Source organism: Syngnathus typhle, linkage group LG9, assembly GCF_033458585.1.
Source record: "Syngnathus typhle isolate RoL2023-S1 ecotype Sweden linkage group LG9, RoL_Styp_1.0, whole genome shotgun sequence".
NCBI lineage: Eukaryota > Metazoa > Chordata > Actinopteri > Syngnathiformes > Syngnathidae > Syngnathus > Syngnathus typhle.
Window position 1 is genome coordinate 13,275,549 of NC_083746.1, and position 25,241 is coordinate 13,300,789.

Sequence of the window (25,241 nt, forward strand, 5' to 3'; positions counted from 1 at the left end):
TGCCAGGGGCGGCTTCTCTCTAATCTGTGCCTGTACTGCAGAGGCAAGGGTAATCGAGCGGCCTCGTGCCCGTTGAAAGACAGAGACTTGCGCAGGAAGGGATCCGTGAGCTCCTAATTGCTAGCCCGTCTCATGCTCGCCAACGACACCAACACGCTGACTGCCCTGGTCGACTTCAGAGCGGAGGCCAACATTATGGACTCGAACCTCGCCCAACGGCTAAGGGTCAGCTACCAGCTCCGGTCCTTGTTGTCAGTCATGGTCGCGGACGTTTCCTCGGACATATAGGAGCAAGTGAAATGGACCAAGTGGGCTCCAGCACCTGTCCAGATGACAGACTTTTTGTTAAAGAGAATCTCTGTCCCCAGGTGCTTCAATGGGGGCATGACTCCGCCCTTGCCTTTCACCCGGGAGTGGAGTGTTCCTGGTCAAGCAACGTTTTTGGTGGCCCACCAAGAGGAATGACAACCAGGAGTTTGTCCGCGAACAAAACACGCTTCAGCCGCTGCCCATCCCATGGCACCCGTGGTCGCACCTGGCGGTGGACTTTGTCACCGGCCTTCCTCCGTCCGAAGGCAACTGTCATCCTCACCATTATCGACCGTTTCAGCAAGATGGCCCACTTCGTTCTGCTACCCAAGCTACCATCTACGCACCTACCCTCACCCATGATCACAAGCTATGGGTTGTGATCGAAAGAACAAGATCCCAGATACAAGCGGTTGAAATGAGTTTCCTCTGCATGATGTCGGGGCTCTCCCTAGGGTGATAAGGTTGGTCATCCGTGAGGGACTCGGAGTCAAGCCGCTGCTCCTCCATGTTGAGATAAGCCGGATGAGGTGGCTCGAGTGTCTCATGGCTCCTGGACGCCTCCCCGGGGAGGTATTCCGGGCATGTCCCACCGGCAGGAGACCCCGGGGATGACCCAGGACGTGCTATGTCTCTTGGCTGGCCTGGGAACACCTTGGGATCCCCCGGGATGAGCTGGACGAAGTGGCTAGGAAGAGGGAAGTCTGGGCATCCCTCCCAAATCTGCTGCCCCCGCGACACAACCGATAAGCGATGGATGGATGGATGGATCTTTTTTTCAAGCTTCACACTTATGTGGCGTGGGGGGTGTGGTACTTGCTGAGCAGGGCATGGATTCAAGTGTGACAGCTGAACAAGATTGGCTGGACCCACTCCCAGAGACAGTGTCTTCGGGAACATAACTAAAACAAATGGACCTCAACAGTTATATGTTTGACTCAATATTACTTTAATTCATATGCCAACATGAGAACATTCACTAATATTTAATCTCGACCTATCTATCAAAACTATCTTCAACCCGGGAAAATATTTCATACAAGTATTATTGATTTCAATATATTGTTTGATTTCTCAAAATTCAAACTCAATAGGTTTAATTTCAGTTTCAACTGTTAATTTTTTTAATATGAGTTTGTTTGTTTTTTTCAAGTACAAAACATAACCTCAATATACCTGCGATACTTATGAAAGAAACTGGAAAGTTAGAACTTGGAAACCACCGTGTGACGTTTGGAAAGCACAAGAATAGAAACCAAAACAAATATATTTCAGCTGCCGAATGAGCGTTTGGAACGAAACCTTAGACTTTACTTTGAAAATCTAACAGGAAGTTGTCTCCAAACACAGGTTATGGAATAAGTGATAACCGCCAACACCCCAACAGAATTGCATATCGGCAACCACCTTCAGACAAGCGGGCGATTTTAGTCAAGTCATTCTGTGGCGACCGTCTTGAATGTTTGTTTTGAATTTAGCTGTAAAGCGAGTGTTTAGAAGAATTGAACGGCATTACGGTTCACTAGCCGGAACGACGGAAAGAGCTTATGGTTTGTCAGGAAACCGGGTGAGTGAACGTTAGCATTTGGATACTTAAGCATGTGACAGCAAGTTTGGAATTGTCTTTGGAGTACTGAATATAGATGTGTGTAAAATTTCAGATATCTGTTGATTTACACGTAACCACAATTATCAAACCAAATCATTTTGAATATATACTATGCCTGACATGTTTTTGTTTTTTTTCAACATGGCAAGTGCAGTCCTTAAGGAATAACTGCGATGGCCTAGGCATATGGCAAGATGAACTGGGTGTTTTGTTCCTTAAATGTGATGTTTCTGCTTGATTCAGGTGAGTAAAATTGTGAGCAGTACATAAACAAGGGTTGTGGGGCAACATTTATTTTCTTGATATTCTTGCATCTCTCAGGATACAGCAATAATTTTACAATGGGTTCAATGAAAACTAAGATTTTCTATAAAGAATAAAACAGATGAAGTGAAAGTGTAGTAGTTTTATTAGAATTTACTGACAGCCATAAAGTTGTCAATAAAAAGTTGTATTTAAATCATATTTTACTGCAACTAATGTTTAATTCTAATGTCATGCTATAGCAAAAGTCTTTCTGCGGGCATATATCAACGGCATAAACCTGTGTGTTTAGCTAGCTATCTAGCTATCTAGCTATCTCTTAATGGTAGCGTTGGCGATAGGGCAGTTTCCCAAACTTTTACAACCACGGCACACTTTTTCATTCGAAAAAATGTCACCGCCACAAATAATTAGTTATGTTGCGACAAAAGATGTTGTGAAAGTGCTATATAAATAGTCCTATTCAGAGAGAGAGAAAGAGTGCGAAGAGCGAGTGCAAGAGACAGCGAGATTATTATATATATTATATACATCTATAACATCTCTCACGGCACAACAGTGTGCCATGGCACATTGGTTGGAAAACACTGATATAGAGACAAAAAAACATCACCACTGCACAATGAGCAATGGTACGTTGACCTGTCAGGTTTTGAGGCTCCTCATACAATAGTGTTTTATTGTACGACTTTTTGTTGAAAAAAAAAATCCACAGATTACAGTTGAGGAAGACGTGCATTGCTACAAAAATACAACAGACTCGCTCCCATTCATTTGAATGAGCTGGTGATCACGTGTACACTAAATACATTACTTGACAGCACCGGATGTACCTCCCAACGGTTGCTAACACGGAAGTGTGAAGCGTCTGTCTCTCTGTCTCTCTGTCTCTCTGTCTCTCTGTCTCTCTGTCTCTCTGTCTCTCTGTCTCTCTGTCTCTCTGGCTCTCTGGCTCTCTGGCTCTCTGGCTCTCTGGCTCTCTGGCTCTCTGGCTCTCTGGCTCTCTGGCTCTCTGGCTCTCTGGCTCGCTCTTTCTCTCTTTCTCTCTCTCTCTCTCTCTTTCTCTCTCTCTTTCTCTCTCTCTTTCTCTCTCTCTTTCTCTCTCTCTTTCTCTCTCTCTTTTTCTCTCTCTTTTTCTCTCTGTTTTTCTCTCTCTTTTTCTCTTTTTCTCTTTCTCTCTTTCTCTCTTTCTCTCTCTTTTTCTCTTTTTCTCTTTCTCTTTCTCTTTCTCTTTCTCTTTCTCTTTCTCTCTCTTTCTCTCTCTCTCTTTCTCTTTCTTTCTCTCTCTTTCTCTCTCTCTTTCTCTCTCTCTTTCTCTCTTTTTCTCTCTCTCTTTTTCTCTTTTTCTCTCTCGCTCTCTTTTTCTCTCGCTCTCTTTTTCTCTCGCTCTCTTTTTCTCTCGCTCTCTTTTTCTCTCGCTCTCTTTTTCTCTCGCTCTCTTTTTCTTTCTCTCGCTCTCTCTTTCTCTCGCTCACACCGGGTACGAAATGGCTGCGGCGCAGTTTATCCGCGGAACACTGGCGCACTGCAACTCACAACGGCGGCAATCAACTGCGTTGCGGCTCCGGAAATCTCCATTCACAAGATCACGGGGGAACGCTGAAGAGTTGACTTCAGGTGGGAAAAAAAAAGTAAAAGAGAGCTATTTGTAAACAGTAGCCATCCTTTCATTCTCATTGATACGCTTTTGGGACATCATTTTGGGGTCTTTGGCACTTCTACCATGGTTAAGCACGTTGTCTTTTTAAATAGTGTTGTTTTGTGATGTTTAATTCAAACTCGGTTTTTGCCTTTCAAATGTCTGACTCATGCCAAGCTATGTACATAGTTAGCTGAAATGGGAGGTCTGTAGGTTGTAGATGACATCTCGTGAATTAAAAGAAAAAAAAAACGAGTTCATATGCCTACGCCAGGAGTCAGCAACCCAAAATGTTTAAAGAGCAGTACTGGACCAACAAAAAAACAGATCTGTCTCGAGCCGCAAAAAAAAGAATAGTCTGATATAAGCCTTATATCGTTTATTAGCCTTATAGTAATAAACGCAACATGGGCTGAGTCTATATTAGCTATATTAGCCTACTATCCAATGGCTAAGTAGGGTACAAATACATAAGGAGCGTTCGTGTTTGATTTCTATTTTTCCTGCAGCACATCCTGGAGAGAATGACGGACCACTTGACTATACTATGCTGTATGATGAGAAGATAGATTTAACTTCCATAACAATATTAAACTTATTATACGTACAGTGGTGCCTCGGTCTTCGACCACAGTCTGTTCCAGAAGGCTATTCGAGGAGTGAATCGTTCGAATTCCGAATCATGTTTTCCCATTACAAATAATGGAGAAAAAAAAATCCGTTCCAAGCAAAAAAAAAAACCCGCCTTTTTCAAGCATTTTTACATTTGCGCATTTTTGTCCGATCGCGCAACTGCAGCGCACTGCCGAACGCGCGACCGTAGCGCGTCGCCGACCGTGCAACTGCACCGCGCTGGTCGCATTATTGTGACAGAGCCGTCGCTGAAATTTAGAAAATATTTTTAAAGTCCTGATGTACTTTCCAAAAGTTAAGTGGACCTCAGTGCGCAGGGAGCTTAATTTTGTTCGATCGCGCAACTGCAGCGCACCGCCGAACGCGCAACCGTAGCGCGTCGCCGTCCGCGCAATTACACCGCGCTGGGCACATTATTGTGACAAAGCCGTCGCTGAAATTTAGAAAATATTTTTAAAGTCCTGCTGTACTTTCCAAAATTTAAGTGCGCAGGGAGCTTAATTTTGTCCGATCGCGCAACTGCAGCCACTGATGTCAGACTAGATATATCAAGTATATGTAATAAACAACAATTTTATCGAACCATCCGTCTCACTCCAAATCAATATATTCATCAGAATCTTCGGCTTCTATGTCACTTAAAAAAACAACACAGCTGTTAACACCGGAACTATGTGCGCCGCTGACGTCAGACTAGATATATCAAATAAATGTAATATAAACAACAATTTTAACGAACCATCCGTGTCACTCAAAATCATTAAATCCACCTGAATATTCATCCTCTGTGTCAAAAAACAACAACAAAAAAAGAACAGCTGTCGATTCCGGACCTACGTGCGCCGCTGACGTCAGCCTCGTTGTCAGTTGGCAGCTCCAATTATTCCACATATCTACGTATATACCGTGTTTTTCCATGCATAATGCGCCCTCGTGCATAATACGCACCCTAAAAATGGCATGTCGATGCTGGAAAAAAGCCTGTACCCACGTATAATACGCACCCAAATTTTGACTCTTACTTACGTAAGTCCGTAAACGTAAAATTATTTCAGAAAAAAGATCATCTTTGGGAACAACCGGATGTTATTCTGCCAGTATCACTGCGCATGCGCTAGCAAACTCGATAGCAAAGAAATGTTTCGGATTTGTGTAGGGTACATTGTGACAGCAAACGAGCAGGTGATCGAGCAGGCGTCTGATACGAGAGCATTGTGTTTGTATGGAGCGTGTTTGAAGTGAACAGCAGAGAAGAAAGGAACGAGGCAAATTGTTGTGAAATAAAATATTACCTGTAATACGCATTTAGGTAGAGAACTGAACTCTTGCTCTTTATATAGCTGATGTGTCTTGCGCATCCGTTCTGCGCATCTGTAATGCCGGCCGTATGATATCTGGTTTGCGATGGAGATTAAAAAACAAACAAAATTTGACAATAACACACCATCAAGGATTGCACCATCGCATCAAACGATGTGTCGTCAATTATGAATTTTGCTAACTAAGTGTGTTGGGCAGGATGGCTGAATACTATGCGCGATTGACAACAAAGAAGAAGAAAGGTGTGATTTCAAGTTTTATTTCGAGGGAGATTTTCTTCAAAAATTGTTGTACCCATGCATAATGCGCACCCCAGATTTTAGGACAATAAATTAATTAAATTTTGCGCATTATGCATGGAAAAACGCGGTAACTATATTCTAGCATTACCAAAGTGCCAGGCAAGACGTGGGTTTGGTAACCGGCTCTTTTATTTCACAAATCAAGAGTTCAACATGTGAGCCAACACACGCAAGCGCCCTGGATCGCTCTTCCGCCTCCCCCCACTGCTTCCTTCACGGCCTCCCTAGAAAATCGGAAACTATTGAAGTCTAACAACATACACGTTGCTACTCTAAATAAACTATATGTTAAATAACTCTAACATAAATAACAAGTTTATCGAATAATCTGTGTCACTCCAAATCATTAAATCTCCCGACTTTGGAAGTCAGTGAATGGAACTCATTGTCAGTGAGGCTCCAATTATTCCACAGCCATAGTGCGCCCTCATGCGGTTTAAAGTGAAAATAACATGTGAAGTGATCAACTATATGTACTAGTAAGTAAAGTGTTAATGATCAAGTAATAATTTGTGAAAAAATTCATATATAAGTCGCTCCTTAGTATAAGTCCCCAACCCAAATAATGAAAAAACCCACGACTTGTAGTCCGGAAAATATGGTAATCAAAATTATGATGATGCTTTGTGTTTGTGTTTCTGTAACTTTATCTGCGACACTAACATGACTATCATGTTTTACACAGTCCTTGGTACACTCCCTACGCCATCTAATCTATCTGTTAACTCCGTTAACTTCCTTCACATCCTGCATTGGGATCCTGGGCCTGGAACCCCACCAGGTGTACAGTACACGGTCTTCTCAAGGTACAGTAAATTCATGAAACATATTTTTTTGTAATCCAACTATGACAGAATTTCAATGGAGTGGAAACTGTTGGGAGTCTCATGTAAGCATTTTAAATGTGCTTGTTCTTCGTATTGCAAGGAAGCATTTGATGTTTGAACGTAGCATTGTTATAAGTTTATTTGTATACAGGGTCTGGCAAAATGATCTGACCCATTTGTAGGTCTAATAAAATGCAAATAAATTAAATAAACAAAAACGTTTTTTTTAATTTTTGAAAAGTATATATATTGCCGTTTTGCTTTGTTTCGTTTCATTTCATTTTCGTTTCGTTTTCGAATAATTTTATTTTGTTTTGTTTCAGTTGCTAACATGAATTGGAGCATCGCGCTTTTATTGTGGAAATGTTGATCAAGAACGAATCTGTACCTGCAACACAATGAGCGTTCCGTTTGCGCTTCAAACTCGGTAGACATGACCCCGTACCTGCTCGAAACACGATCGTGTTATGGGTTACTAACTTCAAAGCGAGTGGATCAGTATTGAAATGAAAATCAACCTGCTGACCTTGCACCGCCAGAACTCCAGAAAATGTGGAAGCGGTAAAACCAAAATAACATTATTCGAAAACTAAACGAAAATGAAAGGAAACAAAACAAAATGGCATTACATGTACTTTTCGAAAATAAAAATAAACGTTTTGGTTTCTTTAATTTTATTTTCTCATTTCCCCTCGTAGGAGTTTTGAGTTTTCCTTGCCCTCCTGGGAGTTTAAGATCAGGGATGTTTGAGAATAAATGTCAATTTTCGCACATGTCCTGAATATTGTTAGTCACCTAAATGTTGAACAGAGGCTGAGATCTACCGGAGTCAAATTCCTTGTTTGGCATGCCCAAACATGGCCAATAAACTTCATGAATCTCGAATCTTATTTGCATTTAATTAAACCTACAAATGTGTCTGATCTTACTCCCGGACCCTGTGTATATAAGTTAAATTTAAAGTCCTAATGATCGTCACACACACTGGGTGTGGTGAAATTTGTCCTCTGCATTTAACCCATCCCCGTGTGATTTTGATCTATACCCTGGGGGAGAGGGGAGCAGTGAGCAGCAGCGGTGCCGTGCTCGGGAATCATTTGGTGATCTAATCCCCCAATTCCAACCCATGATGCGGAGTGCCAAGCAGGGAGACAATGGGTCCCATTTTTATAGTCTTTGGTATGACCCGGCCAGGGTTTGAACCCACAACCTTCCAGTCTCAGGGCGGACAATCTATCATTAGGCCACTGAGCATGTATGTGTATGTGTGTGTATATATGTATATATATATATATATATACATATATATATATATATACATACATATATATATACATACATACATACATACATACATACATACATACATACATACATACATACATACATACATACATACATACATACATACATACATACATACATACATACATACATACATACATACATACATATATACGTACGTACGTACGTACGTATGTATGTATATATATACATATGTGTATATATATATATATATACATACATATGTGTATATATATATATATATATATATATATATATATATATATACATACATATGTGTGTGTATATATATATATATATATATATATATACATACATATGTGTGTGTATATATATATATATATATATATATATATACATACATATGTGTATATATATATATATATATATATATATATATATATATATATATACATACATATGTGTATATATATATATATATATATATACATACATATGTGTATATATATATATATATATATACATACATATGTGTATATATATATATATATATATACATACATATGTGTATATATATATATATATATATATATATATATATATATATATATATATATATACATACATATGTATATATATATATATATATATACATACATATGTATATATATATATATATATATATATATATATATATATATACATACATATGTATATATATATATATATACATACATATGTATATACCGTTTTTTTCCGTGTATAGTGCGCCCCCATGTATAATACGCACCCTAAAAATGGCATGCTGATGCTGGAAAAAAGCCTGTACCCATGTATAATACGCACCCAATTTTTATGAATTTTTTTTTATGAATGTTTTTTTTTTTTTTTTTTTTTTCTTTTAAGTCCCAATGATCGTCACACACGCAGGGAGGCAATGGGTCCCATTTTTATAGTCTTTGGTATGGTCTTAACTAGGCTGGATGTAATTTTTTTTGTTGGCATTGATTTCTCCGACTGCCCGTAAACGCACCACCGCGCTCCGTGCGCGCACGGGAAAGAGGCGTGCGGGCGTGAAAAAGGCGGCTCTGTATGGGAGAGACGTTGAAGAGGAATAAAAACACCCTTGGAAACCAAAACTTGGTGATTTCAAGTTTCATTTCGAGGGACATTTGTCACGTCTCGTCCCCAGTTTTGCTATGTGTCTAGGTTGCCATAGTTTCTGTTCGCGTCGCCCCTCTCTTCCTGTGTCACCTCAATCGATGTAACGTGTTTTGTATTTAAGTCCTGTCTGCCCCTCGCTCACCGTCGGATCATTGCATGTGTTACTGTCATGATGTCTGTTTGCTTTCTGTTCCTGTCTTTGGTAATGTCACCCTGTCTTTTTGTTCCATGACTTTGTCGGTCAGTCTTGTTGTTGGTTTTGTTTTCTAAAAAAAAAAAAAAAAAAAAAAAAAATTTAAAAAAAAAATTAAAAAAATTTTTGTACCCATGTATAATGCGCACCCCAGATTTTAGGACAATAAATCCGTTAAATTTTGCGCACTATACACGGAAAAAAACGGTATATATACATACATATATATATATATATATATACACATATATATATATACACATATATATATATATACACATACAAATATATATACAGTTTTTTTCCGTGTATAGTGCGCCCCCATGTATAGTACGCACCCCTAACAATGGCATGCTGATGCTGGAAAAAAGCTTGTACCCATGTATAATACGCACCCAATTTTTATGAATTTTTTAAATTTTTTTTTAATTTTTTTTTTTTTTTTAAGTCCCAAAGATCGTCACACACGCAGGGAGGCAATGGGTCCCATTTTTAAAGTCTTTGGTATGGTCTTAACTAGGCTGGATGTCATTTTTTTTGTTGGCGTTGATTTCTCCGACTGCCCCTAAACGCACCACCGCGCTCCGTGCGCAGGGGAATGAGGCGGCTCTGTATGGGAGATACGTTGAAGAGGAATAAAAACAACCTTGGAAACCAAAACTTGCCCCTCGTCGTGACTCGGAGCCGCAACAAATGTTTCGGATTTGTGTAGGGTACATTGTGACAGACGGCAAACTAGCAGGTGATCGAGCGAGCGTCTGATACAAGAGCATTGCGGTCGTATGGAGCGTGTTTGAAATGAACAGCAGAGACGAAAGGAACAAGGCAAAGTGTTGTGAAATAAAATATTACCTGTAATACGCATTTTGTTATTTGCTGATTGAAACTGCTAATTAAACTGTGAATTGAAACTAATAGGTGGAGAACTGAACTCTCGCTCTTTATATAGCTGACGTGTCTTGCGCAACCGTTCTGCGCATCTGTAATGGCGGCCTCCGTATGACGTCCGGTCCGCGATGGAGATTAAAAAACAAACAATATTTGACAATAACACACCATCGAGGATTGCACCATCGCATCAAACGATGTGTCGTCAATGATGAATTTTACTAAGTGTGTTGGGCAGGATGGCTGAATGCGATGCGCGATTGACAACAAACAAGAAGAAAGGTGAGTTTTATTTCGGGGGAGATTTGTCATGTCTCGTCCCCAGTTTTGCTATGTGTCTAGGTTGCCATAGTTTCTGTTCGTGTCACCCCGCTCTTCCTGTGTCACCTCAATCGATGTAACGTGTTTTGTATTTAAGTCCTGTCTGCCCCTCGCTCACCGTTGGATCATTGCATGTGTTACTGTCATTCTGTTCCTGTCTTTGGTAATGTCACCCTGTCTTTTTGTTCCACGACTTTGTCGGTCAGTCCTGTTGTTGGTTTTGTTGTACCATGACTTTTTAAAAAAAATAATAATAATAATTAAAAAAAAAATAAATTAAAAAATTTTTTCTTTGTACCCATGTATAATACGCACCCCAGATTTTAGGACAATAAATTAGTAAAATATTGCGCACTATACACGGAAAAAAACGGTATATACAATACCAAGACTAAAAAAAAACACCTTTTTTTAAGCATTTTTTCATTTGCACATTTTTGTCCGATCGCGCAACTGCAGCGCACCGCCAAACGCGCAACCGTAGCACGCCGCCAACCGCGAAACTGCACCGCGCTGGTGACATTATTGTGACAGAGCCGTCGCTGAAATTTAGAAAATATTTTTAAAGTCCTGATGTACTTTCCAAAACTTAAGTGGACCTCAGTGCGCAGGGAGCTTAATTTGGTCCGATCGCGCAACCGCAGTGTGCTTACTGTCGCATTGCTTTAAGAGCGTCTTTGTGTTTTAGGATGGCTTTTAGGAAAGCTCCCACTTGCTTTGTTTGGAGGCATGATTAGGGGTTAATACAATCCTCAAAGTAACGAAAATACAGTAACAACGAACGGAGTCAGTCGGCATTCGGGCCGGGCGGTCGGTTTTTCTCGGGTCCTCTCGGCTCATGTCGCGAGGTTCGACCTCTGAAGTTTTGTTCGACAACCGAAGCAAAAAAATCTTGAATTTTTTGTTCGAATTCCGATTTGTTCGAGAACCGGGACGTCTGAAAACCGAGGTTTGATTGTGTGTGTGTGCACATTAGGAGAAAGTTTAGCCATTGTATAAGACAATTTGGTGTCTAACCTCATTAGGATAAGTGTTCAGAAAATGGATGGATGCTATGTTTGGTTGTGATAAAGCAATCTTGATGTACTATATTAGTGGAAATTATCGCAGTGCTTGAAACCAACATCCCATGACTAATGGAACAACTTAGTTCTACAGAGGATCTGCTGCCATAGAGAGCTTAGTGAGTCTCAATGCACCGTCGAAAGTACCTCCCTCCTGAACTTGTCAATATTACCTTTCCTGTTCAGGATCACATGGTATGTAGAACCAAAAGTGTCAAAATGGACGCATGCATGGTGGACGCAGGCATGGTGGACGCAGGCATGGTGGACGCAGGCATGGTGGACGCAGGCATGGTGGACGCAGGCATGGTGGACGCAGGCATGGTGGACGCAGGCATGGTGGACGCAGGCATGGTGGACGCAGGCATGGTGGACGCAGGCATGGTGGACGCAGGCATGGTGGACGCAGGCATGGATAAAAGATCAAGCAAACCATGAAATTCATTCATTCTAAGTCGCTAATTCTCATGAGGGTGTGAGACAACCAGGCGGGGGACAACCTGAACTGGTTGCAAGAATTGTTTAATTATAATTTTCTTTAAATGTTTTATTTATTGATTACAATTGAATTCAATAAATCAAACAAATGTGCCATGAAACAGATAGATAGATAGTAGGGGTGTAAATCGCGGGTTTTGTCACGATACGATATAATATCGATACAAAGAACTACGATACGATATTTGCCGATATCTTAAAGCCTGCTGCGATTCATTCACGATATATCGCGATATAGTGCTCTACGATCGATTTTTTAAAAAAAATAAAAAATATAGAACAATATCCTGATTTATAACAATTCATACGCAAAATCAACAAGGTACTGAACTTTGATGTCGTGTTTTTTCTTTAAATATGTGGCGAGATTTGTGCTCCCTGAATATTTGATCACCGCATGGCAGGATTTACAAACTGCACGTGTCTTGTCCGTTGAGCCATCTTTTCTTTGGAATCCAAAGTGCTTCCAAACGAATGACTTGAAGCCTAAAGGGGAGCAAATTTCCTCGTCTTTTTGGACACTAGCCATAGCACCAGCCCAGGAGCAGCGTACTAGTTGTCGACTCACCTTTCACGTGCCTGCTCTGCTCACAACACAACAACGCCGGGCGCACTGCTCCCGGAAAGAGGAAGCAAGCAACGGGATTTCAAAAAAAGTCGCGTCTAATGTCCGAGGTCAAACACGGCGATATAAATCGATGTTTACGTTTAGCATCGATGCCAATAAATCGTAGAGCATTATATCGATTAATCCAATGGTTCCCAAACTTTTGCAGGCTGGCGCCCCCTTGGCTCCCCAGTGAATTCCTAGCCCCACCCGCCCATCCCCCCCGTCACACACACACATATGGAAACAAACACCTCTTTCTTGATATTTGGTATGCTGTAATTTGAAAAGAGAAAGGTTAAACACAAATGTGTATTTCACAAATAAAACCCAATTTAGTAAACCAATTCATTTTTTAGCAGTTTTAACTGTTTCAGCAACATAGAATGGTAAATAAACATTCCACTAGTAAACTTCATTGTCTCGCACTTAATATTAATGGGATGGATGTGCTTGGTGCAGGGACATAAGCTTCTCAACATCAGGCTGAAGCTCACTAAGAAGAAGTCGTAGATCCCCGCGGTCAGTAATTTTCAGTCTGTTTCTTTGCTTGGAAAGAAGCAAGGCGACGGCACTGAAGGCCCATTCTACTAAATATGATGTTGGGAAGGCAATAAAGTACATCTTGACCTTGTTCCACAGCACTTGATAGCAGTCAGAGACTCGTCCTGCTGCACGTGTTGTGTACAAATCGTCAAACAAACATTCAAACTTCTGACTTCGGACTGCCGCCCCCCTACCGCCCCTTTCTTCCTCACCGCCCCCCCAGATCTTTCCACCGCCCCCAGGGGGGCGGTACCGCCCACTTTGGGAACCACTGGATTAATCGATGTGTATCGATGTATCATTACACCCCTAATAGATAGATAGATAGATAGATAGATAGAGGCGGCTCGGTGCAACACTGGGTAGCATGTCCGCCTCACAGTTAGGAGGGTGCGGGTTCGATTCCACCTCCGGCCCTCCCTGTGTGGAGTTTGCATGTTCTCCCCGGGCCCGCGTGGGTTTTCTCCGGGCACTCCGGTTTCCTCCCACAACCCAAAAACATGCAAGTGGGCCGATTGAGCACTCCAAATTGTCCCTAGGTGTGAATGCGAGTGCGTATGGTTGTTTGTCTCTGTGTGCCCTGCGATTGGCTGGCAACCGGTTCAGGGTGTCCCCCGCCTACTGCCCGATGACGGCTCGAATAGGCTCCAGCACGCCAGCGACCCCTGTGGGGACTAAGCGGTACAGAAAAGTCAAAGTCAGCTTTATTGTCAATCTCTTCACATGTCAAGACACACAAAGAAACCGAAATTACGTTTTCTCTATCCCACGGTGACAAGACATATTACCCGATAGACATACAAGTAAACGACACAATATAAAAACAAGAAGGCACAAAGTTTGTGCCACAAACAATAAATAAGAGTGATGAATAAATAATAAATAAACAGATAACACAATAAATAAGAGGAGCAAAACGGAACCAGTGTGCATACAGCAGACAGTAAGCATAGCGCAAAAGTACGGGACGCTACGCAGAAAGGGGAAGCGAGTTCAGGATCCTAACAGCCTGGAGTATGAAGCTGTTGTTGAGTCTGGTGGTGCGGGAGCGCAGGCACCTATACCTCTTCCCAGAGGGCAGAAGATCAAACAAAGACTGAGCGGGGTGACTCACATCACTCACAATCGTGGTCGCCTTGCGGGTGAGATGGGAGATGTAAATGTCTTTCAAGGAGGGGAGTGAAGCACCAATAATCTTACCAGCCGTGTTCACTATGCGCTGCAGGGCCTTCAAGTTGTAGTCAGTGCAGTCACCACCCCAAACAGCAATACAGCTGGAGAGGACGCTCTCAATGGTGCCACGGTAAAATGTAGTCATGACGGCCGGAGGAGCGCTCGCTTGCTTGAGTTTCCGCAGGAAGTACAGGCGGCGCTGGTCCTTCTTTGCCAGTGATGCGGTGGACCAGGAGAGATCCTCACTGATGTGCACCCCCAGGAACTTGGCCCTGCTCACTCTCCACCACAGCACTGTCGATGGTCAGCGGCAGGTGTTGGGTGTGACCCAACAACAATCTCCTTCGTCTTGTCCACGTTCAGCAGGAGGTTGTTGTCCCTGCACCACGTGGTCAGAAGGTCAACCTCCAGCCTGTATTGAGTCTCGTCTCCCTTGGTGATGAGACCCACCAGAGTCGTGTCGTTAGCAAACTTCACTATGCGGTTGTCGCTGTGGGTTGCAGTGCAGTCATGCGTCAGGAGGGTGAAGAGTAGCGGACTTAGCACGCAGCCTTGGGGGGCCCCTGTGCTCAGCATGATGCTGGCGGAGATTTTGTCGCCAACATGTACCACCTGTGGCCTCTGACAGAGGAAGTCCAGTAGCCAGTTGCAGAGGTAGGTACTGAGGCCCAGCTTGTCAAGTTTGCTGATGAGACGTTGTGGCACAATTGTGTTGAAGGCAGAACTGAAGTCCACAAACAGCAATCTCACATACGAGTCCCTTCTCTCCAGGTGGGTGAGGGCCGAGTGGAGGGCAGAGCAGATGGCATCCTCAGAGGACCGTTTGGCTCGGTACGCAAACTGGAAGGGGTCAATGGTGGGGGGGAGAACGGAACGGATGTGCTCCATGACAAGCCGCTCAAAGCACTTCATGATGATGGGCGTGAGTGCCACGGGGCGGTAGTCATCGAAGCAGGACGAAGCAGGTTTCTTTGGCACAGGTACGATGGTGGCATCTTTGAAACACAACGGGACGATGGCCTGCTGCAGGGAAGTGTTAAGGATGTCCGTGAAGACATCCTTCAGCTCGCCAGCGCAGTCCTTCAGCGCTCGTCCCGGGATGTTGTCAGGGCCCGCCGCCTGCGGATGTTGATAGCGGCAAGTGCCCTCCTCACGCTGTTCGGCGGAGAGGCACAGGGGCAGCTCGTGTGAAGGGGGAGTGGCCTTCAGCAGGCAAGTGCTGTTCTGAGCGTCGAAGCGAGCAAAGAAGTGGTTAAGGTCATTGAGCAGACGGACGTCTCCTTCACAGCTCTGCGGCGCGGGCTTGTAGTCCGTGATGGTCTGAATGCCCTGCCAAAGGCTCCGTGCGTCCCTGCTGTCCTTGAAGTGGGCGGTAATTTTGCAAGAGAACGCCCTCTTCGCTTCTTTGATGCCCCGGGACAGGTCGGCCCTCGCAGTCCTCAAGCCAGCCACATCCCCCGCTCTAAAGACTTTGTCCCTGGCCCTCAGCAGCCTGAAGACAGCCCCCGTCAGCCATGGCTTCCGGTTAGCCCGAGTGACGATGGATTTTGAGTGAGTCACATCATCAATGCACTTCCTGATGTAGAAGGAAACAGAGTCAGTATACTCCTCAATGTCTGTCCAATCGTCGCAAGTGGCAGCCCTCCTAAACATGTCCCAGTCAGTATAGCCAAAACAGTCACGAAGCGCATCAGAGGCACCCTCAGGCCACACCCGTACCCGCTTTCGAACCGGTCTGGATGCTCTCACCATTTGTTTGTATGCAGGCAAAAGCATAACAGTAAAATGGTCAGAAAGTCCAAGATAGGGAAGGGGGGCAGCTTTGAATGCTCCTTTATGCGAAGAGTAGACCAGGTCCAGGAAGCTGTCGCCACGCGTAGCAAAATTAACATGCTGGTTAAGCCTCGGAAAAACAGGCTTCGGGTTAGCATGATTAAAATCCCCAGCGAAGATGGTGAAACCGTCAGGGTGCGCTGTCTGTTGTTCACTGACAGCCTGGTACAGTTCACTAAGAGCTGCGATCCTGTCGCCTTCGATGTTGGAAGGCGGGATGTAAACCGCGACTAGCAGAATCGCGGTAAATTCGCTTGGCAGGTAAAAGACAGATAGATAGATAGATAGATAGATAGATAGATAGATAGATAGATAGATAGATAGATAGATAGATAGATCAAAGTCTGCTTTATTGTCAATTTCTTCAAATGCTAAGACACAAAGAAATCGAAATTACGTTCCCACGGTGACGAGACATAGTACACAATATACATACAAGTAAACAACACAAAAAAATAGAAACAAGAAGGCACAAACAATGAATAAATAAGAGTGATGAATAAATAATAAATCAACAAATAACACAATAAATAAGAGGAGCAAAAATGGAGCAAGTGTGCATACAGCAGACAGTCAGAATATAGCGCAAAAGTACAGGACGCTACGCAGAAGGGGGGAGAGAGTTCAGGATCCTAACAGCCTGGAGAATGAAGCTGTTGGTGAGTCTGGTGGTGCGGGAGCGCAGGCTCCTGTACCTCTTCCCAGAGGGCCGAACCAGGAGCAGATGGACGTACTAGTGTTTGTGTGAAGTAATATAAATGACCTGTAAAGGTCATTGCATAAAATATTTTGGCCTTTAGTAGGTAGTAAAGCATGGATATTCCAAACAAGTTTTTTGAAAACAAATGCATTTATTAATAGCAATAAAGAAATAATAATAATTCACTAAAAAGCTGCCATCAGTGATTCTCATAAAATACAACACTGTTATTATGAATAACAGTCTACATCACTTCAGTGCCTGCAGGTCAGATTAATGAAAGATGTTTATCTTATGAGATCACATCAAACGGCAAACATTCTGACCAAATATATCATTTTGAAGAATCGGTGAAAGCATACATCCAAATAAAGTAATCAAAACGGCAACACGGTGAGGGGTATCTGAAAATCAGAGCAGAGTTTTAACTCACAAACACCTGGTAACAGAGGTGAGCAAACGAGAAACACTTCCTTAAAGTAAGCCTTAAGAACTTTACAGGTTAAGATTAGTCGCAAACAGGTGGTCCATCAATGTCCTTGAGCATCCTGCATTGTTTGAAAATGAGAATGGTCGCTAGTTTCAATCCCTGCTATGTGTACAAATCATATTCAAAATGCATTTTTTTACAACCAACTTGAGAGCCTCCCCTTCATTTTCAGTGGGAACAGTGTTGTTGGTCTCCTTTTTTTGCTAGTGCGTCATAGTCTGGAGTAGAATTTGTTGTGGCAATTCTTAGGAGAGATCCGAGATGTTGGTCCGTTTACCTCTATCTGTGACCGGTTGATGTTGATGCTCATGTGGCTGAACGTCACGTCGCGTACGTCGAGCCAAATTGGCCACTCTTTTAAATATAAGTTAAAGTCCCAATGATCCCACCTTGCTTTTCCTTGGGCGACTCATTTTAATAGAAGGATTCCAGGGGAAGGTTTGTGGGTGGCTTTAGCGTAAAACTGTATCTGAAAGCTCAGCGCGCGAATTACAAGAATGCTGTCGTCACAGCCCACGCTCTAAATTCGGGACTGATACAAATAGAGCGCGAGTGCGCCATGTCCGTACTACTGAGTACGTACACGCACTTGTGAGTGTGCACCGAGCTTTCTGACACGGCTTTCGGTAGTAAATGCCCAGGCGAGCGGTTCCCCATCTACTGCGGAAACGCAGTAATTCCAGACAAAATGACCCAAAAAAATGTTTAATAATACAATTTATTCAGGGTTGGGGGGCTGGATTAAACGGATGTGGCCCGCGGGCCGTAGTTTCCCCACCCCTGAGCTAGAGTCATTATCACGACTGGGAACATGAGGCGATTTCTTAACCCTCCTGAAGTTGCGCAGATTGTCCAACTCCTCCAGGTTGGCACATCCATGCGTGTTGTTGCAAGAAGATTTGATTCTCCCAGTACAATCCCCAGAGCCTGGAGGAGATTCCAGGAGGCAAGCAGTTACTCTAGGAGAGCTGGACAGGGCCGTAGACGGTCCTCATCCCATCAGCAGCACCGATATCTGCTGCTTTGTGCAAGGAGAAACAGGTTGAGCACTGCCAGAGTCCTACAGAATGACCTCCAACAGGCTACTGGTGTGAATGTCTCTGTCCAAACAGTCAGAAACATACTTTACGAGGGTGGCCTCAGGGCACGACGTCCTGTAGTGTACCCTGTGCTCACTGCTCAGCATCGTGGAGCTCGATTGACATTTGCCATAGAACACCAGAATTGGCAAGTCCACCACTGGCGCCCTGTGCTTTTCACAGATGAGAGCGGGTTTACCCTGACCACCTGTGATAGATGTGAAAGGGTCTGGAGAAGCCAAGGAGAGCGCTATACGGCCTGCAACATCATTCAGCATGACCGGTTCGGTGGTGGGTCAGTGATGGTCTGGGGAGGCATTTCCATGGCGGGACGAACAGACCTCTACAGGCTAGAGAACGGGAGTCTGACTGCCATTAGGTATCGGGATGAAATCCTTGCACCCATGGTGAGACCCTATGCTGGTGCAGTAGGTCCTGGGTTCCTCCTCATCCACGACAATGCCCGGCCTCATGTAGCAGGAGTATGTAGACAGTATTTGGAGGATGAAGGAATTGACACAATTAAATGGCCCTCACGATCACCTGAGCTAAACCCGATAGAAGACCTCTGGAACATAGTGTTTCAGTCCATCAGATGCCGCCAGGTTGCTCCTCAGACTTTACAGGAGCTCACTGATGCCCTTAGACAGATCAGGGAGGACATCCCACAAGACACCATCTGTCGTCTCACTAGGAGCATGCCGCGACGTTGTCAAGCATGCATACAAGCACTTGGGGGGCCACACAAGATATTGAAAAGAATTTTGAGTTGCAGAAATTGAATTTAGGCAAAATGGACGAGCCTGCCATATAATTTTTTCACTTTGATTTTTGGGGTGTCTATATACTGAGCCCTCTGTAGGCTGAAAACTTTTATTTCCATCAAAAGTTGTGTCATCAGAGACATGAGACATTAAACTGTCCATATCAGTATACGTAGATATCAAACATTTTTGTTGTCACCTTTGAAATCCGATGTATTTTCAAAGTGTTCCTTTAATATTTTGAGCAGTGTATATAGATACTTTGATACTTTGTTGAACCCCGGTGGAAATTCAGGAGCTAACAGTTAGATACAGTAACACACAGATAGATAAACAGATAGACAATACTAACATCGATAACAGAAGATAACATATTAATAGATAATTAATAGATAAAATAAACAAATAGATCAAATAAATAAACAAATAGTTTAATAATTAATGGATCAAATAAATAAACAGTGTCACTTTCATGAGCGCGCCCCCGAACCCCGCGACGAGTTAAAAATAATCACGGCATAGGGAAGGATGGAACCCCTCAACCTCTCTGTGGAGCAAGACGGTGTCAGCAGCCTGTCACTAAATCTGCTCATCTGCCCAGTGACTGTGCTGTACAGTGGGTGTTCGGGGTTGTCTTTGATAGACAGCAGCCTCGCCAACACTTGCTGACCTGGTGTAGATGCCAGATCAGGTAGCTCTGTGCTCACAACAGCAGGCGCCTTCCATACTAGCTTATTCGGCTTCACCTTCACACAAATGATAATAGTTAGAGCGAGCACCACTGTGTCCGCCCTAACAATAATAATTCATTCAATTTATATAGCACTTTTCAAGTACCGTATTTTCCGCACTATTAGGCGCACCGGATTATAAGGCGCACCTTCAATGAACGGCCCATTTTAAAACTTTGTCCATATATAAAGTGCACCGGATTATGAGGCGCATAAAATACCGTTTTTTTCCGTGTATAGTGCGCAAAATTTTACTAATTTATTGTCCTAAAATCTGGGGTGCGCATTATACATGGGTACAAAAAAAAAAAAAAAAAAAAAAAAAAAATTTAATTTTTTTTTTTTTTTTTTTTTTTAAGTCCCAATGATCGTCACACACGCAGGGAGGCAATGGGTCCCATTTTTATAGTCTTTGGTATGGTCTTAACTAGGCTGGATGTAATTTTTTTTGTTGGCGTTGATTTCTCCGACTGCCCGTAAACGCACCACCGCGCTTCGTGCGCGCACGGGACAGCAAACGAGCAGGTGATCGAGCAAGCGTCTGATACGAGAGCATTGCGGTCGCATGGAGCGTGTTTGAAGTGAACAGCAGAGAAGAAAGGCAAAGTGTTGTGAAATAAAATGCACAGAACGGATGCGCAAGACACGTCAGCTATATAAAGAGCGAGAGTTGTTTTCTTCCTATTAGTTTCAATTCACAGTTTAATTAGCAGTTTCAATCAGCAAATAACAAAATGCGTATTACAGGTAATATTTTATTTCACAACACTTTGCCTTGTTCCTTTGGTCTCTGCTGTTCATCCTAAAACACAAAGGCGCTCTTTAAGCAATGCGACAGTGAGCGCCCGGCGCGCTGCGGTTGCGCGACCGCACCAAATTAAGCTCCCTGCGCAGTGCGCACTGAGGTCCACTTAAATTTTAGAAAGTACATCAGGACTTTAAAAATATCTTCTAAATTTCAGCGACGGCTCTGTCACAATAATCGACCAGCCCGGTGCAGTTGGGCGGTCGGCGGCGCGCTACGGTTGAGCGTTCTCTCGCGCAATCTCTCTCTCGCTCTCTCTCGCTCTCGCACACACGCAAACCGGATATCATATGATGGCCGCCATTACAGATGCGCAGAACGGATGAGCAAGACACGTCAGCTATATAAAGAGCGAGAGTTCAGTTCTCTACCTAAATCCGTATTACAGGTAATATTTTATTTCACAACACTTTGCCTTGTTCCTTTCTTCTCTGCTTTTCACTTCAAACACGCTCCATGCGCACGGAGCGCGGTGGTGCGTTTATGGGCAGTCGGAGAAATCAACGCCAACAAAAAAAATTACATCCAGCCTAGTTAAGACCATACCAAAGACTATAAAAATGGGACCCATTGCCTCCCTGCGTGTGTGACGATCATTGGGACTTAAAAAAAAAAAAAAAAAAAAAAATTATTTTTTTTTTTTTTAAAAAAAATTCATAAAAATTGGGTGCGTATTATACATGGGTACAAGCTTTTTTCCAGCATCAGCATGCCATTTTTAGGGGTGCGTACTATACATGGGGGCGCACTATACACGGAAAAAAACGGTAGAAGCTATACTGCAGCGGTGGCCAACCCGCGGCTCGGAGCCGCATGCGGCTCTTTGGCTGGTTTCATGCGGCTCTTTTACGTTCATATCAACATTTGTGTTTATTTTTCGTGTGTATTTTCTACGCTTGACTTCAATATGGTATTTTGGTCAAACGCGCATGCGCATGAGGTAAAATCCCGCAAAGGAGGAGGGACAAACAGAGCGATTGATTTTGCTGGCTTTTTAATGAATAGCGACTGTGACTACGGGGGCCCATTAGGTCCAGAAAAGCTGACAAGATGCTTGCCAAAATGGCAAGGACGAAATTCACAGCTAAACGAATATATGACAATGAACGCAGGACGTTTTTAACAGAGTTAAAGTTGTTTTTTGTTGAACGCTATGGCAAGCCATTCTGCCTGATATGTCGGACGTCATCGGCGCATTTAAAAGCTTCAAATGGTCAGCGGCACTTCAGCTCACTTCATGCCAATATCGATAAGGACTTTGCAAAAGGGACTGAATTTCGCAAGCACAAGTTTGGAGACTTTGAAAAGTCAGGCAGAAAAATAGGTACAGTTTTTCAAAGAAATTACAAAGCACTCAGACTGTCACACTTGCATTGTTTCAACTGGCTTGGAACATTGCACGGGCTAAAAAGCCATACAATGAAGTGGAGTTTGTTAAATAATGCCTCAGTGTCGTTATTGAAATCTTGTCTCCTGAAAACGACAAACTAAAACGAATGGTCCGTCCCGCCACACATAGTAAGTGAAAAAACTTATGTTTTTGTTTGTGGAATTTGTTGAACTGAGAGTTTGTCTGTGTGAGACAATGCACACAATGTTCATTGTTGAAAATGGTCTTTGTTCTGTGGTTTTAGTACTGTATGAGTCAATTTGTCATTATCATGTTGGTGCGTGACATAATAATGTCACACAATAAATTTGGCTGAGCAGAAGGGTGTGTGTGTGTGTGTGTGTGTGTGTGTGTGTCTGCGTGCGCGCGCAATAACCAACGACCTCTCTGTAAACAATCGCGTTTCCTCAAACGATCTCCTATAAAATGATCGGAACTGACTAAAGTTCGATCTAACGCATTGGTACTACTTACCTATGTTTCCCTGACTACAGTTACCGTAATGTTGGGAAGCGATGCAACCTTGTAATTTACTAGTCGTACTAAAACGTACTGAAACATTTTGCCAGAGCACTGTGTACAACCAGTATGAATCAACAATCTCATCAATTGATCCATATATAAGGTGCTCTGTATTATAAGGCGCACTGTGTTTTTTTTAGTAAAACGTAAGTTTTTAGGTGCGCCTAATAGTGCGGAAAATACGGTACCCAAAGACGCTTAGTTGGTTTATGTATTCACACCAACAAAGAACGGAATGGCGCCACCCAACTTATCAGAGTATGCCACTAGCTCTGTATCAATCCATTATTGTGGAATTGATTTGCCCTGACTTGATGAGCAGGCTAACCAATCATGTGAGGACCTGCCCAACAAACTTTGATGGGTGAGTTTGACAGTTAAAATAAATTCATTGCACATTGTAACACACCCCATGAAAATTGTAATGCAAGCTAGGAATAATTATGTATCTATGTTTTCCTATAACCATCCATCCATTTTCTGAACTGCTTTTCCTCATGAGGGCCACGGGCACGCTCGAGCCTATGGCAGCTGACTTCGGGCAGTGAGCAGAGGACTCCCTGAACTGGTTGCCAGACAATCGCACAGCACACAATTCAACAACCATTCGCACTCTCACTTACAAGGGAAATTCAAGTAATCGACACATTTAATAACACATTGGTTTATTGTGTGAAGGCGAAGGCCTTCACACATATGTTATTCTACTCCATTTACTTTATTATTATTCTTCTATTTTATTCTCCTCACTTTTTTGTCCCGTTTCATCTTTCACATAATTCATCCGATTCACTCCATTCCACTTTTCACGTATTCCAAATATTCAGGAAAGGGTGGCTTGTATTTTTCTCATTCCGAAAATTTTCCGATTCCGCAAAATTCCCAAAATTCCGACAAATTTTTCCCCATCCATTCTTAATGGCACATTCGACATTTCACAAAATTTCGTTTTTCACCTCTAACTTCTACATTTTTCAACCGATTCAACCCATTCCAACTTTCAACTGTTCATCTTTTGCCTACCTATTCCACAACTTCCCACTTACCAAAAATTCCAAATTTTCAAATTTGAAATTCAACCAAAATTCTCTCAAATTCCGTTATTCCACTCTAATTTCTACATTTTTCAACCGATTCAACCCGTTCCAACTTTCAACTGTTCATCTTTTGCCTACCTATTCCACAACTTCCCACTTACCAAAAATTCCAAATTCTCAAATTTGAAATTCAACCAAAATTCTCTAAAATTTCGTTTTTCTACTCTAATTTCTACATTTTTCGACCGATTCAACCCATTCCACATTTATTCCCCTTATTCACCTTATGCTTCCCACATTCACTCCCATTCACCCCCACTTCCACTACGCTTACACATTCAACCCTTGACCCCCAATTCCAGTGTGGCGGCCATCTTGGATTGACCCTCAAGTGCCCCCAATGAACCCAAAATGAACCGGAAGTGCCCCAAATCAAACCGAAAGTGACCCCAAATAGACCGGAAGTGACCTCAGGTAAACCGGAAGTGACCCCAAATCAAACCGGAAGTGACCCCAAATGTACAGGAAGTGACCTTTTTAGACCGGAAATGACCCCTTATAAACCGGAAGTGACCTTAGACGAACCGGAAGTGACCCAAATTAAACCGGAAGTGACCCAAATAAACCGGAAGTGACCCCAAGTAGACCGGAAGTGACCCCAAATAGACCGGAAGTGACCTCTGGTAAACCGGAAGTGACCCCAAATCAAACCGGAAGTGACCCAAAATGAACCGGAAGTGACCTTTTTAGACCGGAAATGACCCCAAATAAACCGGAAGTGACCTCAGCTAAACCGGAAGTGACCTGTTTTAAACAGGAAGTGACCCAAATAAACCGGAAGTGACCCAAATTAGACCGGAAATGACCCGAATCAAGCCGGAAGTGACCTTATTTCAACACTAAGTGCCCCAAATAGCTACATTTGCGCTTACGTCTTCGTTTTTTGTCCGATTTAACCAGTTTCAACATTTTTACCCCAAAAGTGAACCTCCTGAGGCCGTTTTTTTTGGTTTTGTTCCAAATCTAGAAAGATTTTGGCACAATTGCCTTTTTTTATTTTCCCATTCATTCTCTATGGGGATTCAACATTTGCTCTAACTTCTACATTTTTTAACTGATTCAACCCGTTCCAACTTTCAACTGTTCATCTTTTGCCTACCTATTCCACAACTTCCCACTTACCAACAATTCCAAATTTAAAATTCAACCAAATTCTCCAAAATTTCGTTTTTCTACTCTAACTTCTACATTTTTCTACCGATTCAAC

General features: G+C 42.8%; 1 protein-coding gene across 19 annotated transcripts in view; it reads left to right on the forward strand.

The window, feature by feature from the left end:
• Positions 1 to 1,645: 1,645 nt before the first annotated feature.
• The window catches only part of LOC133160251 (interferon alpha/beta receptor 2-like), a 59,555-nt gene continuing 35,959 nt past the window's right edge, over positions 1,646 to 25,241 (forward strand). For 9 of the 19 annotated variants that reach the window (XR_009715833.1, XR_009715846.1, XR_009715847.1 and 6 more), the window contains exons 1-2: positions 3,054 to 3,799; positions 6,762 to 6,882. Coding sequence is in view for 4 of the 19 variants with exons in the window: in XM_061287941.1 (XP_061143925.1) it covers positions 3,670 to 3,799; positions 6,762 to 6,882 (251 nt within the window). In the remaining 15 variants the exon portion in view is untranslated. The other 10 variants (XR_009715843.1, XR_009715837.1, XR_009715836.1 and 7 more) reach the window with 10 other exon arrangements.